Source organism: Phoenix dactylifera, chromosome 18 (genome assembly GCF_051530095.1).
Source record: "Phoenix dactylifera cultivar Ajwa chromosome 18, Ajwa_hap1_PhDact_Kaust_v1.1, whole genome shotgun sequence".
Lineage (NCBI taxonomy): Eukaryota > Viridiplantae > Streptophyta > Magnoliopsida > Arecales > Arecaceae > Phoenix > Phoenix dactylifera.
Window position 1 is genome coordinate 13388506 of NC_143207.1, and position 14842 is coordinate 13403347.

The 14842-nt window shown below is 41.3% G+C and overlaps 1 protein-coding gene across 2 annotated transcripts in view; it reads right to left on the reverse strand.

Annotated features, from left to right (window-relative positions):
* Window positions 1-7839: 7839 nt before the first annotated feature.
* TAF2 (TBP-associated factor 2) overlaps window positions 7840-14842 on the reverse strand; it is a 42721-nt gene continuing 35718 nt past the window's right edge. The window contains exons 21-25 of one of the 2 annotated variants that reach the window (XR_005509172.3): window positions 10625-10683; window positions 10391-10481; window positions 10149-10317; window positions 9896-10074; window positions 7840-9206 (exon numbers count right to left, since the gene is read on the reverse strand). Coding sequence is in view for 1 of the 2 variants with exons in the window: in XM_039120549.3 (XP_038976477.3) it covers window positions 8129-9206; window positions 9896-10079; window positions 10149-10317; window positions 10391-10481; window positions 10625-10683 (1581 nt within the window). In the remaining variant the exon portion in view is untranslated. Of the gene's footprint in view, window positions 9207-9895; window positions 10080-10148; window positions 10318-10390; window positions 10482-10624; window positions 10684-14842 lie in introns of both variants that reach the window. The other variant, XM_039120549.3, reaches the window with a different exon arrangement.

A 14842-nucleotide genomic window follows, 5' to 3' on the forward strand; every position in this document is an offset into this window, starting at 1 on the left:
CTTCGGGCTTCAGCCCAATTCCATCCACTCCTTCAAGCAGCTCGCCCGCCTCTTCGTAACTTCGTAACACCCTTCATCTCCAGCCGAAGATGGCGTTGCGGCTCGAATGTGCTGCTTTACATCAAACAGAGGAAGAAAGAGTCCCTCATAAACTATATTGGTTGCTTCAATGCAGCGGCACTAGAGATTCGTGACCAAGTTCAATCGGTCGTAATGTTGGCAATGAAGAGCAGCCTACGGCCGTTGCGCTTCCTTTTTCTTCTTGGAGAAGCATTTTCTAGCGGACTTCGCCAAAATGCTGGCACAAGCGAATAAGTACACCAACGCGAAGGAGGCCATGGCCTCTCACTGCAAGTTTGCTGGCAAAAGACGCCCCCCCTAGAGGAGTCAAGAGGGAGCGCGAAGAGCAAAGGGAGCCGAGAAAGAACTAAGAGTCCTCGAAAGTTCGAGAGGTACACCCTCCACCCCGAGGACCCAAATTCTCATGGAGATCGAGGATCGAGGCTACTTGCACCCTCTGCCTCAAATGAAGTGCCGAGCAACCCAAAGAGACCAGAAGAACTATTGTTGCTTCCACCGGGACCACGACCATAACACCGAAGAGTGCATCCAGCTCAAGGATGAAATCAAGGCACTCGTTCGACACGTGCGGCTAGACTGGTATGTGCGCTATCGGCAGGATCAAGAAGCGCCTGCTTCAGCCTCCAATCCACTGCCTCCAGAGCCGATCGACAACCGTCCGATCACTAGAGTGATCAACACAATTGCTAGCAGCCTCACCTACGTCCTAGGCACCTCGGACAGCTGAGCTCCATAGGAGGCTGAAGCTACCTCGAAGCGACAATGCACGGGCGGCTTTATCACATTCTCTAACGTCGACCTAGGAGGAGTTCAGACTCCTCATAATGATACTATAGTTATTTATCTTACTATCACAACATATGATGTAAAGAGAATACTTATTGATAATGGAAGCTTGGCTGATGCATTATTTTATGATGCTTTCCAAAAAATGAGACTGCCTGCCAAACAGCTTCAAAAGGTTAATGCTCGTCTGGTTGGATTCTTGGGATACTCGGTTCTCATAGGAGTGATCAATCTTTCGGTCACCGCGAGTCAAAAACCCCGAAATAACACTTTGCAGCTAGACTTCCTTATGGTCTTTTAGTCATTTGACATTTAGGACAAACAAATTGTCTTTTATTAACAACCAAAATCTTATTTGCTGAAAGAACTGCAGTAACAATGGGAAATGAGGCATGTCCAAGCCTCTGATGCCAATCAGAATGAGAAAGACGAGTACCAACAAAGGCTAAACCGGAGATTTGTTGAAGTGGTGGCAAGAAGTAGTATAAGCCATCCCGAAGATAGCCTTTATGCTGGATGTTCTCCGAGTAGTCCTTGATCAAGAAAATAAAAATCATGAAACTCCAAGTAAACATGATTGTCACGGGCAAATTTTGCAACAGATATAAAAAAATTTTGATTTCAGAGACAACAAGAATTTGATTGAGGACAAAAGATTTAGAAGGTGTTTGTAGGTTAACTATACTAGTGTGAGAAATATCCAAACCTGATCCATTCCCCACTTGAATTTGATCGGATCCACCATACTCATCACTACGTATGTTGAGATTACTAATGTCGTTTGTCAGGTGGTGGGTAGCTCCTGAGTCGAGATGCCAAGCAGAGTCTGTGTTCTATTGGTTGTAAGCAACCATAGCTTGACCATTCTGGATAGAGGCTGGAGGTAGTTGATGTCGAATCTGTGAAAGCACTTGTGGACTGTGTGTCCTGGTTTCTCATATAACCGACTCCAAAGAGATGATCGATCAGAATTGGAATTGGAATTATAAATTGGAGGGTTACCTCTACTATGGCTTCGGTCTTGATTATTACGGCCTCGGCTGCGATAGTTATTGGTGGGATTGCCACGACCTCTCACGTGATGTGCTGACTGTTGTCGTTGTGCAGTATTGGCACTAGCACTAGGAATAGTGATCGGCTAAGTGTTATGAATAATACAAGCTTCTGCTGTGAGAAGAAGAGCATACAGTTCTTCAAGAGGTACAGAGTCTAAGCGTGCTATAACCATAGCAACAAGAGAATCATACTCTGGGCCAAGCCTAGCAAGAACATAAGCGACAATGTCGTCATTGGAAATGGCTTGCCCTACAATAGCTAACTCATCGGCGAGCTTTTTGATATGCATGAAGAAATCACTAGCAGTCATATTGCCTTTGCGAGCTGTTGCCAATTGAGAGCGAACTTGTGCTGCCTTTGCACAAGACTAAGAGGCGAAGCATGCCTCCAACGCAAACTAGATATCGCAAGAGGTTTCTGATCGATACACCTAGGCTAGAACCTTATATGTCAAAGGGGAGTTGATAATGCTAAGAATCAAGTTATCCTACGTGGACCACTTTGCATATAAAGGATTGAGAGTTTGGGTGCCATCTACAGCAACAAGTTCTTGAGGTGCTTTCACAGATCCATCAATGTACCTGATGACACCTTGATCTTTCAAATATAGAACCATCTGCGCCCTCCATATGGGGTAATTGATTCTTATGAGTTTGGAGATATTGATGCTGGAAGGGTGGAATACTGGGTATTCTGTGATTGAGTTGTTAGAGGAGACGTCAGAAGACATTCTGGTTTTGGGATTAATGTTGGTTTGTAGGTAGCTCTGATACCATGTAGAAGTTTACGATAGGATATGGCTGAAGGTTCTTTTCCCTTGAGAGATTTGTGTTACATGATGGTGTGTTATATAGAGAGAGGACTGACATCAACTTCTAGAGATACTCAGCATAAACAGAGTATGAGTTTTGAATATGTCTTCTGTTCTTCAAATATGCATCTGTTACTAAATAGTTGGAGAGGTCCTAGAATTAGGGGTGGCAATCGGGTCGGGTCGGGTCATGAACGAATCGGGTCACATGCAGGTCGGGTCAGAAAACTATAAATTTAAATCCGACCTGTTTACTAAATAGATTAGAAATTACAACCTGAACCTATCATGTTTAATAAACAGGTTACCCGATCCGATCTGTTTAACCTGTTTAATAAACAGGTAACCTGTTTGCCCAACCCGACTCGACCTGTTTACCCAGTCCGACCCGTTTAACATGTTTAGACTTGTTTAACCTGCCCAACCCAACCTATTTAACCTGCCCAACCCGACCTGTTCAGACCTGTTTAGACCTATTTAACCTGTTTAGACCTGTTTAACCCGCCCAATAATTAAACGAGTTAAACGGTTTAAACAGGTCAGACATCTAAAATCCGTATCCGACCCAATTAATAAACAGGTTAAACGGGTCGATCTGTTTACGACCCGAACCTGTTTAGGCCAAATCCAAACCTGTTTATGGTGGGTCGAACACGGGTCGGGTTGGCGGGTCCGGTCATATTTTTCCACCCCTACCTAGAATCTTGGATCTCCTCTTCTTCTGCTTGTTCTTGGTAGATTCAATAATTGCTGCTGCTGTTTTGGTGCAGTCAAGCATGGTTCCTTCAATAGATTCCACTCAATTCAAGATGCTCCAGGTGGAGCCGTACAACGGCACCTCGGATCCCCTAGAGCACCTTGAGAGTTTTAAGCATCTCATGATTTGCACAGAGCCACCGACGTCATACTTTGCAAGGCTCCTAGCAACCCTTCGTAAGGTGGCTTGGTTCTGCTTCTCCAGGCTTCAGCCCGATTCCATCTACTCCTTCGAGCAGCTCGCCCGCCTCTTCGTAACTTTGTAACACACTTTATCTCCACCCGACCTCATTGAAGGCTTGGCGTGCCACCCGACCTCTTCAAGTTGAAAATGGCCCAAACAGAAGGTCGGTCCCTGCGCCGAAAGCTCGACTTGCCAACGGACCTCCCTAGGTCTAAGTAGAAGACAGAGCCCACTTGGAATTTCTCTTGGACCTCAGTCTAGAGATGCCTCCGAGACCATAGTCCGAAGATGAGCAAGACCGAGCTCACTCGAAATTCCTCGGAAGCCAAACTTTGGTAAGACCGATTGCGGAGCCCAAGACAAGCCAAAGCTCCACAGGAAGAAGAGTCCGGCGCAACGACCCAAACTCAAACAAAGAAATAACACGACAACAAGTAAAAGCTGAAGTTATGTACTTTGAAAAAAAAAAATTTACTTTCATTATCTTTTAGTACATACATTGATCTCAAGAGAAGTCGAGCAAAAAGAGCTACAAAAGAAGGTCAAAGCTTGGAGCGATGATCTGAACATAGACAAAAGGAAACAAACAACAAGAACAAGAGCTGAAGTTAGGTACTTTGAAAAATTTTATACTTTCATTAGTTCTAATTTTTTACACTGACCTCCGCAGAGGCCGAACAAAAAAAAATATACATTAAGCTTGGTTTACCTGAGCGAGAAGAAAGACGAACAAAAAATATATATAGTGAGGTGGGACTTCACTCCTCGCCCTCATCGTCGCTGCCGCCGAGGTACCCAATTCTTCTTCGGTTGAAAAGAAGAGTTCCCAACCCGACCTTGCAAGATGTAGATCTTCGGAAAGACCCTCGATGGTAGAACCATCGCCCTGGGGTTCGAGTTCTCATACACGATCCATGACGTCAAGGTGAAGATCCAGGACAAGGAGGCCATCACCTCGGATCGACCCTTTGGCCCACCTTGGTGCCTTCGCCGTCACCGCCGATCTCACCATCTTTATTGAAGTCGGGGTCGTCTCCTCCGCCCCTGTAGCACCCACCCCCACCTTCGCCGCCCCCATCACCTTTGTCGCCAACTTTGTCTCCTCTGTCGCCACTATCAGCGTCGCTGCCTTCACTACCATCATCATTGTCCGGGCCTGAGAAGTCTATCACTGAAAAGAGTTGCTAAGCTCGAGCTCGGCATTCCCCAACCTCAATAGTAGCCTCGGCAATATGGGCCGAGGACTCCCCCGTCGACTTTTTTCTTTGAGAGGCCTCACCCGCAACGACTGTGACCAATCTCTTCTTCATCTTTCTCCTCTCGCGAATCAGCGTGAGATTGGTATTCATAGCGGCAAGAGTTGCAAACTAAAGATAAAGTCAGCCCACAACATCAAGGTGAAAGGATAGAGAAAATTCAGGAGGAGCTTCCCTTGAGGGTCGGCCGGGCTCAGACCGATGTTGATCAACATCTCCTCAGACAACAACTCCTATAGGGCAAAAATCTTTGAACGAAACTTTAGGAACTTGTCCAAGGCCCCTTGATCGTCACCAAACAACCTCAGAGGCCAATTTAGATCCCTCCAGGGCATTCTCCATATGGTTTCAAACTATCATGGTTGCTCGAAAAAAATAAAGAAAAACCTCTCTTTCCATCCGTGGATGGAGGAGGGAGTGTCTCGGATCAATTGGTGGTCTTTCTAAAGAAAGAAGTACCACCAGTTGCTTTCCGAGGATTCCTCTTCAGAGTGAAGCACCCCGAAAGAGGAAAATCTAGACCCACATATTCTAGAGGAGACAAAGGGACAGAAAGCCGACGAGGACCTGCTAGGAGTTCGGCACCAGTTGGGTCGGAATGAGGTTATTAGTCCTCATCAACTAAACAAAGAAAGGCTGAAGAGGCAGTCTCATCTCGGCCCTCAGAGTTTCTTCACACAGGCCGAGCTGAGAAGGAGAAGGACTAGTCATCCATACGTTGGGGCCAATGAGCTCAAAGGTGAACTCAGAGGAAACAAAATGCTGAGCTAGGATGAGGTCCACTTCCTCTGGAGTAAGAATAAATACCTCATAATATGAGCCTGACCTTAAGTCTGCGATTTTAACACACACCCACGCATCATCACCCTCGGAGCCTACATCCCTCCTGCACTTCAGCCAGCTTGCTTAGCTAGTCTCCAACCGACCTCAGGGCCATTTAAGCTGCGCTCAGACCTCGGCTCGGACTCAGCGACATTAGGTTTGATAGTGTTATATCCTTTTCTCAGGGATTAACTCTAAGTTATTGTATGTTATGGAGAGAGTTGCAATTAATCATGCTATCACACAAAAGGATACATCTCATAATATTCTAATATTAGGAGTTTCGTTGTAATAATACTTTCCTAGGTCCCTTACAACTATAGATATGTAGGTCATGTAAGTTGATTATTCGTACACTTATACCCCTTTGATTTGTATTCCATATCTAGCCTACTAGCACACTCCCACATGCCCTGCACGTGATTTTGCATATTCCAAACCAGTGCATGCAACTAGGAAGGATGCTAGGCTGTGCATATAGGTGCAAATTCATTGGTTTGGTTTCTGAGAGATTGCGGAGGATTTTTTGTAGCATGTTGAGATTTTGAAAAAGTTTCATTGGTCCGATGAGCTATGTAACATGGTCAGAGATATATCTTTCGCATTAAAAAAATATTTACCTTCCTTCGTACGAATCTACCATTAGATTATCTACTAGCTACTTTGAGATGTGCCAACGGATGAATAATGGAGTTCAGGTTGTTTGAGACCTATGCAATGGGTGATCCAATGGTAGATTCATGTGAAGAAAGGTAAATGCTTCTTTTACAGGAAAGGTACAATCCCGATCCATGTAACAGATGTCTTTATGCTTGATATGTTGATACCGAGACACTAGTATGGACCATTTGCTTATGTGTACGTATAGAACCCAATTATAAAGGGTTTTGGGGCTCAATGCTTAGGTCCATCATCAGGCCCCTACCAGGCCAATCACTGAAGAAGCAAGTACCAGGCCTACTCTAGGGGAGCAAGCCACTCTCTTATGTATGAGGGAAAGAGGGGGTTGACTCCCTTTAATGCGTTCGACCCTCTCTCTCTCTTATGTGAGAACGAGAGTGGCTCGACACATAAGGAGCCCCACCAAACTTTAGCCAACCCTTTTTATGACTCCTATAAATACAAGGGTTAAGGGTTAGGGTTTTTCTTTTTTTTTTTTTTTTTTTTTTGCTGAAAAAAAAAGGGGAAGAGGGGAGGAAGGGACAAGCTCACCCCCGCGTAGCAGCCCCGACCACTGGGCCCCCACCCCGCCAGGAGAATGTTCGATGCAGGTAGACCGAGTCGTGTGTTGGGCACCCCAACCTATTTTACTCATACCCTCCCCACCCGTGGGCCGGCTCAGTTATCCGACCCGACCATCTGTGTGAGTACGTCACACCTGGCACCACCCAGGCTACCAGCCGACCAGTAGCGCTTCCAGACCCCGTGTCCAGGCGTGGGGCATCCGGTCCCCGAATTTAATCGACGCCCGTGCATTTCGAACCTGGAACCACTTGGTTGGAAGCAAACGCCCCGTTCCAACTGGGCTACCACCTTAGTGGCTAGGGTTTTTCTTTTTGTCAGGGTTTTTTCTGAAGAAACTCTAACAAGGGCAAATCCAAGTAGGATTGAGCATGCATCGAGATGGGAGGCTACGTGTCATTCTGAATAGGAGCGTGGCTGCTGATTATCTCCTCTACTTTATATGATGGATTTTCATTTGCACAACAGTTATCTTTCAAACCTTCCATTGAGAAAATTTTTGTGCCCATTGATCCTGGAGGCATAGCATAGTCTTTCCAGTGCAATTCTCAATCTACCATGCTGTCAACCATGTCAATCTAGTAGTAGGATTTCCGTTGACCCGGACTCGAATCCACACCTGGCACTAATTTGAACTGGACTCTTATCCTAGTTCAAGGAAGGGGAGAAGGGAAGCTGGACCTTCAGTTATATTGCAGTCGAACCAGTGGTCCACGATAACGATTTCCCAAATTTGGCGTTGAAGCAAACACAGAGCATATCTCTATTTTTGCTTGATATTCAAGAAACTGGATTCAGCCAAACTGAATTTGTTCGCTACTATAAACTTCAACTGAACAGCAGACTTGAAGGAGAACAGAAAAAAAGGGACAGGATTTTCAACCATTCCGGAAAGTTGAATATCAAAATAAATGATACAGCTTTTTTAAAGGTAAATATTCACTTACAAAACTACAACCTTGCCCCACATCCAGTGAAGCCAATTTAAATGCTTATGTCCTCCTCCACACCTGAAAAATATCGGTGTCGAAGAATTTGGACCAAAACCCTAAACCGAGGAGGAAAACTGATACGCAGAATCCTCATCAGTCCTTTGACTCTGTACATTCTCTTTTATGTGCCGCATGGTGCCATTCAATGATTAGAAGTTTCCAAAACTCGACTTTTAATTTTAATCCTTACTTTGGGTGCCGAGCTGCTTTGTGCATTATCGCTCGTCGTTTCTCTACTTTTTGAAACATGACGGTCGACACTTTGGTCTGCCTTCTTAGACTCCCCAATAGCAAGTGCTACTTGTGATTCTACTGGTTTTGCTGCGTTTTGCAAACCACGCAGAGTCCTTTCTTCACCCTTCTGAATCTTTGCCGACTCTTTCTCCATCCTTTTCTTCTCCTTCTTCAGACGCTTCCTCTCCAGATACTCTGGGTCATCTTTTTTGTTTGCTTTATCCTCTCGTTTTCGCTTTTTTTCCTTGTCTTTCTTATCCTTCTTCCTTTTCTCTTTTGCCTCCTGATCATCCATCGGCAATAGAGTTCCATCTCCATCATGCCTGCCAATAGAAAAGGTTTGAAGACTACTAGTTTTATGGGCAACTGCCTCTCCATCACTTACATTGATGACAGGAGATAACTGATCCTTGGAAAGCACATCTAATCTTGAGTCAGCTGTACACTGCAATTCCTTGCCAATCTCATCTTTGGAAACCAATTTTGCACTACCAATGCTTGCAGTCATCCTAGATTCATGATCATGAGAAGAGTTAACCTCTTCATTGTTTCGATTGCGCACATTCAACGGCTCATTTGCTCCTCTTGTTGGTGCATCTACAGATACAGAACTGCATGGGCCCAATTCAGCTTCATTTGGTGCACCTCGAGAGTGGTCCATCTGACGATCAACATCATCTGCTTTACTGGATGATGCAGGTTGCTTAACCCTGATCTTTACAACATTTTTTCTTTCGCTGCAATTCGAAACAGTATCGGTTTCCTTGGCAGTCTCTGCAATAGGCAGCACATTAGAAACAGGTTCAGCATCCTTGGCAGACTCTGTAATGGGCAGAGCATCAGAGAGGTTTGTATCCATGAGAGGTTCCTGAGGTCTTGATATCTTTAGCTTTAGGGATCCAGGCCTAAGCAGCTGTTCAGTACAAGTTTCTGCAGCCACCACTGGATGTACTTTAATTTTTGGAACACCATAGAGTGTTGGACACCTGAGAATGACAAACAGTATTGTCAACATGAACAGTTGAAATTAATACTGCCAGAATCATCTTTCCTCTTACTGCTAATTTTTCAATTCTTTCTCAAATCCATATGAGCAAAAAAAAAAAAAAGGAATAAAGATACAGAATATGCAACCTTTGAAAAAAAAAAAGGAGCACGCCCGAATCTTTTAACATTTTTTTATTTAAGAATTTATTAATATTGAAAGTTTTAATAAGCAAACTCATGCCACTATATCCTAAACTCACGCCAAACCATAGTGCATTACAGAAAATGCAAGAATCTTATCTAAGTGGACCATTAACAGCATTCTCCAGTTACAAAAGTACAGAAACATGAAATTGGACACAATCAAAAACTTAATTTATGCAACAAAGGTTTTCTGGTAACAAATTTGTAGAATAAAATGCTTAATGTATTTATCTTATTGCTTCGTGAGTTTCGCACTTCACAATTTAAGCAACAAATATCAATTATAATTGCTTTAGTTTGAAGGCTAGTTTGCTAAAAGGAAAAAAATTATTAAATGATTCTGCACTATTTCATGTTAGCTTCTGAACCCTTCTGGAGGAGTAATTCAGTTCTCTCTGGATTAGCCATCTACTGGAACAATTAATACATACTACTAGTATACTCGACAAAGAAGGAAAATGGACAAGCAGGAAATGTTCCTTACCTCCCGGCAACAACCTGCAAAATGCAGAACAAATGGTGCCTAAGGAAGACATTGTTGAACGCTTTTCTGCTTGCAAGCAGATGAAGTAAAGCAACAAGAGTTGGACAACCTATATCATTATCGATTTGAGATTCAACATTTACTTGACATAAATGCATAACATGCATAGCCAGCTTCACCTGTCCTGTAAGTAGTGTTATGTTAGCATAATTTATTTAATTTATAACAATGAAAGATCTGAATAATGTCACACCTCGAAAAGATGGCTCTTCCTCTAAGAACTTCATGAACAAGCACAAAGCTGCATCAAGACCTTTACAATAGAACTCCAGATCCAGAAGTATCTTGCTTGCTTCCATTCGAACTTTCCATGATGTTATCATGATGTTCCGAAATGGTTTGATAAGTTCACGAATGCGATCCTGAAGCAACAAAATGGTCATATAATGCAAAAAAATAAAAAAAAAAATGTTAGTAAGACAAAAGACTGCTTACAAGAGGTATAGAGGTTGACATCTTCAATGCAATCTGTGCAAGGGTGCGAATGCAGCTTATGGTCAAGATCCCATTATAACTGGGCATAAGGCTGATAGAAGCAAGATAGGAAACAACTGAGAGGTTTTTAAATGACTTCATAAACAATCAATGTAATCTTGGGTAGTTTAAAGCAGCAAGTTCTCATGCTACATTATTCATTTCTTGACACACAACAAATGAACTTGGACACACCTGTCAAATTGTAGGAGCCGATCTATGTGCTTGAGAAGAGACGACAAAAGGAGAACACCCTGAAAATACACATATAGAAACCGATATATAATAACTGTACACATATAGAAAGGAGAACACCCTCAAAATACACACATAGAAAGGAGAACACCAATTTCATCAAGCAACATTTCTAGCAGTATATATAACTATACATCATTCATGATTTTATAATTGATAAAAGGCTGAAGATAATCTTTCATATTATCTTCGAGAACATTTTTTCTAATATTTTGAGACCTTTTTCATTGGCATTTGGATAGCTTTCCGCACCAAGGATGCAGACTGATAACGCATTTACCCCTACAACCATCAAGGTCCCAACTAATTGAGCTATATCTCTAGAGTCACTACAATATTTCCAAATCCTTTCTCACAGTTCTCATGTGACATCAACTCCTCTTTTAAAAATCCTTTTGACAGACCCCTTCACAGAAGGGCCTTGTTGTTCTACATGCCTATACCATTTCAACTGATCTCAATTCGCTTCATCCTGAACTAATTTTAACTCCTACAACTACTCTCATATCCTTGTTTCTAATTCTATCCTTGTTTATTTTACCATATATACATCATTCTCATTACTGCTGCATTCATCCTTTTTCTTGGGCTATGAAAAGTCCACTATTTCAAACCATAAACAAAGTAAATCTTATTTCCCTTTTATAAAACTTACCTTAAAGTTGACATGGTATGTGTCAGTCACATAACAGTCAGGAAGCACCTCTAGTTCATCCACCGTACTCTAAATCTAGAATATGTCTTCATCTACCACTTTAGTCTTCTGCATAGCACATCCTAAAAATAATTAAGTGAAACACTGAATTTTTTTGTCCATCAATTATGATCAGGGTCTCAACTTCGTTTCTGACACTAAAATTGAATTTTATATACTCTGTTTTTGTTCTTCCGACTTTAAGCCCTTATCCTCTAAGCTTTCTTCCATAAATCCATGGTAGCATTTATCCTTTTTCTCTTTCTGTCAATCATAACAAATATGGCCCTGTTTGGGGGAGCTGTTAGTAGTAGAGCTTTTGGAAGTAGAGCTGTTGGAAGTAGAGCGTTTATAAAAAGCTGTTTGCTGTTTGGTAACTACATTACTAAAGTGCTGTGGCACTTTAACATGTGTTTGTTAAACAGAGAAAGTACTTTTGTGTGACAAAATGACCATAAAGGACATTACCAGTATTATATAATAGAGCATAATAAAATATAATATGTATTAATACATAAATATATGATATAGTATAATATTAATATAATGTAATATAATATTATTATAATATAGTACTATAACATTATGTATTATAGAATAATAATTTAATATAATATTAAATTATTTAACATAACAGTTCGATGTATTATGATATAATATAATATAATATAATATTTATAGTATAATACAATAATAAATATATAAAATATTATAATTATTAGTGTAAATTAATTTTTTATCATTCTAATGACCATTTATCTCTCTAATAAATAAAGAGAAAGGAAGAAGAAGATTGAGAGAGAAAGGGAGAAAGGAAGAGGCGAGATAAGAGTTTTGGGGGGAAAAGTGTGATTTAAATGAGGGTATTTTGGTCCAAAAAAATAGCTTCCCGACAAAGCTGAAAACAGCATTTTCGGAAAGCTCCAAATTGGAGCTTCTCCCCAAAAGCTGTTTTCAGCTTCCCGCAAAAGCTAAAACAGCTTTCCGAAAATTTTACCAAACACCATTTTTTATCTAAAAAAGCTAAAAGCACTTTTTGGCCCTCTAAAAGCTCCCCCAAACAGGGCCTATGTCTGCAAATAACACACACCATGGTACATCCTCTCAAATATCACCAGTAAATTCATTTATAACATCTAAAATAAAAGCATAGAGCTGATTATTGGTGCAAGCTCATAGTTGACTTGAAAGACAGGTCATTCCAATAACACCACGCTTGTTATTGCCCCAAGGAATATGTCCTTAAATAATTTTATTGTATTATTTATGCACATCTATCTTTATCCTAACTTATTGCTTCCTCAAAGTCTATAAAGTTCATAGCAAGATATGCTCACAACAGATTAGCCACAGAATTGTTAGAGGTTCATGGTACCAGGGGTTCTCACTTATGGAAAGGTATAGGAAAGATCAGAGATAGATTCCTTGTAAGCAGCTGTTTTAATCTTGGAAATGGAACACATCAAATTATGAAGTGACAGGTGGGATGTGAATGCACTCTTCAATCCAGCTTCCTAAACTTGTTCCAAGCTGCTTCAGATAGAGATGCAAGATTCACAGATTTTTGGGATGGCAAAAGCTTGGGGTTATCCTTCGACCAAGAACCCACCATGAAATGAGCAGAGGAAGCATGCAAATTGCATACCCTCCTAAAAGAGGTTAGAATTGTGGAACAGCCAACTCCATTATATGGCAACCAGGAAAAATTGTATTTATTCATTCAAAATAACCAATACTCTCATAAATCAGGAAAGGGTTATGTGTAAAACTGATAAATCAATTTGGGCAATCAAGGCACTCTTAAGGGTCAGGATTTTCTCTCTAGGAATAGGCTTCTGACTAAAATCTAGCTCAATGGAACATACAGGAGATCCTATTTTCACTTTATGTCAGATACAGCACAAGATGGAAGGAAAAATATTCTTCAAATGCAGTTTCATCAAAACAACCCACTCCACAGTCGTCTGATGCTAGGGCATCTGGAGAGAGGATTAACATAACAGATATATGGAATGATTGGGGAGAACAGAATGTCAGGAAAACAAATGTATAATATAGGATGTGCTGGTCTCCCTCTGCTCTGAACTCTCTGGAAGGAACAGGATACAAGAGTTTTCTCACCAGGCAAAAACATTGTAGGGGAAACATAGAAGACAGTTTGAGCACAAGGGGCACAGGTAACAAGTTGGCTTTCTGCATTTAGACTAGATTAGAAGGAAAGAGTCTTCCAAGCAATCCACACAACTCCTTTTCAGCCACTCCTGAACCTATGACTTTCTCCCACCTTCCCCTCTGTCTTAATTCTTCATTATGTCCATGCTTCTTCCTGCCCCTGCTTGGCTGTACTTAGTCTGAATTCAATCTCTTAATGAAATGGATGCAGGCCCCATCATTTTCCTTCACAAAAAAAATGAAGTAAATAAAGTTCATAGCAGACTCATTTGTCATTTCCCTGCATCTTTCCATCAATTGCCTTAAGGAAGAAAACAGGCTCCATTATTGACCTCTTAAGCATAAAAGTTGTCATCATTTTCTTTTAATATTCTGTAATATCTCTTTCTGTAACTCCAAAGAGTGATTTATAATTCATTACCATAGCAGTTTAACACTTCTCAAAACCTTATTAAAAGAAATAGCAAGCAGACCTTGCAATAGCTTTTGCTTGCAGAATAGTGCAATGTGAAATATCTATTCCTTTTTTCTATACTCTTTTTAATCTCAGAAGAATTTGGAGTTTGGTTTGGTTACCAACGTTTAAAATGCAGTCTAGGCATCCATGTACTCAGCTTAAAGTTAGAACTAAATGACCTGGCCCGAGATGGGCTGTGCTGGCTCATTTGATGAAAATTGGATGCAGACATTCTGATGCAGGACCATTTTGGGATGGCCTACAATCATATAGATGGGCCTAATGGTTGAGGAAATTAGAGAATAGGTTGGCTTATTATCTTACTGTCTTTTGACAGAAAATAGGGCAAAATGAAATATTTCCAGGAGTGTGAATAACCTAAACAGCTTCTGGACCTGCATACTAATTTAAGAGCCCCCTAACAATGTTAGGAGGCTACTTCTAAAGGTTGTAAAGGGTTCTAGGATGCCCCATAGTTGACCTGTAAGCAAACCTCAGGTCACAGTAAAGATTTTGGGAAACTGAGGTTTAGAATAGTGGAGAAAAGGACATTTCGGCAGAAACCTGAGCAAGGGAGAGAACTTTGCCAAAGGAACTCTTATGTGAAGAATGAGTGTTTAGAGGTCCAATATTAGGTGTAGTTGATTCCAGTATTGCATTTGAAGTAATTTGATGCCTTTATATGTTGGCATTCATGAGAGTTTGAATTTTGCAATTATTGGTACATTTAACAAGTCCTTTGGCTGCAGATTCAGAAATTATGGAAGAGTCTAGGGATAAGATTTAAGCCTATCTACAGAACAAAATGAACTTCACACAATTAGATCTTATGTAA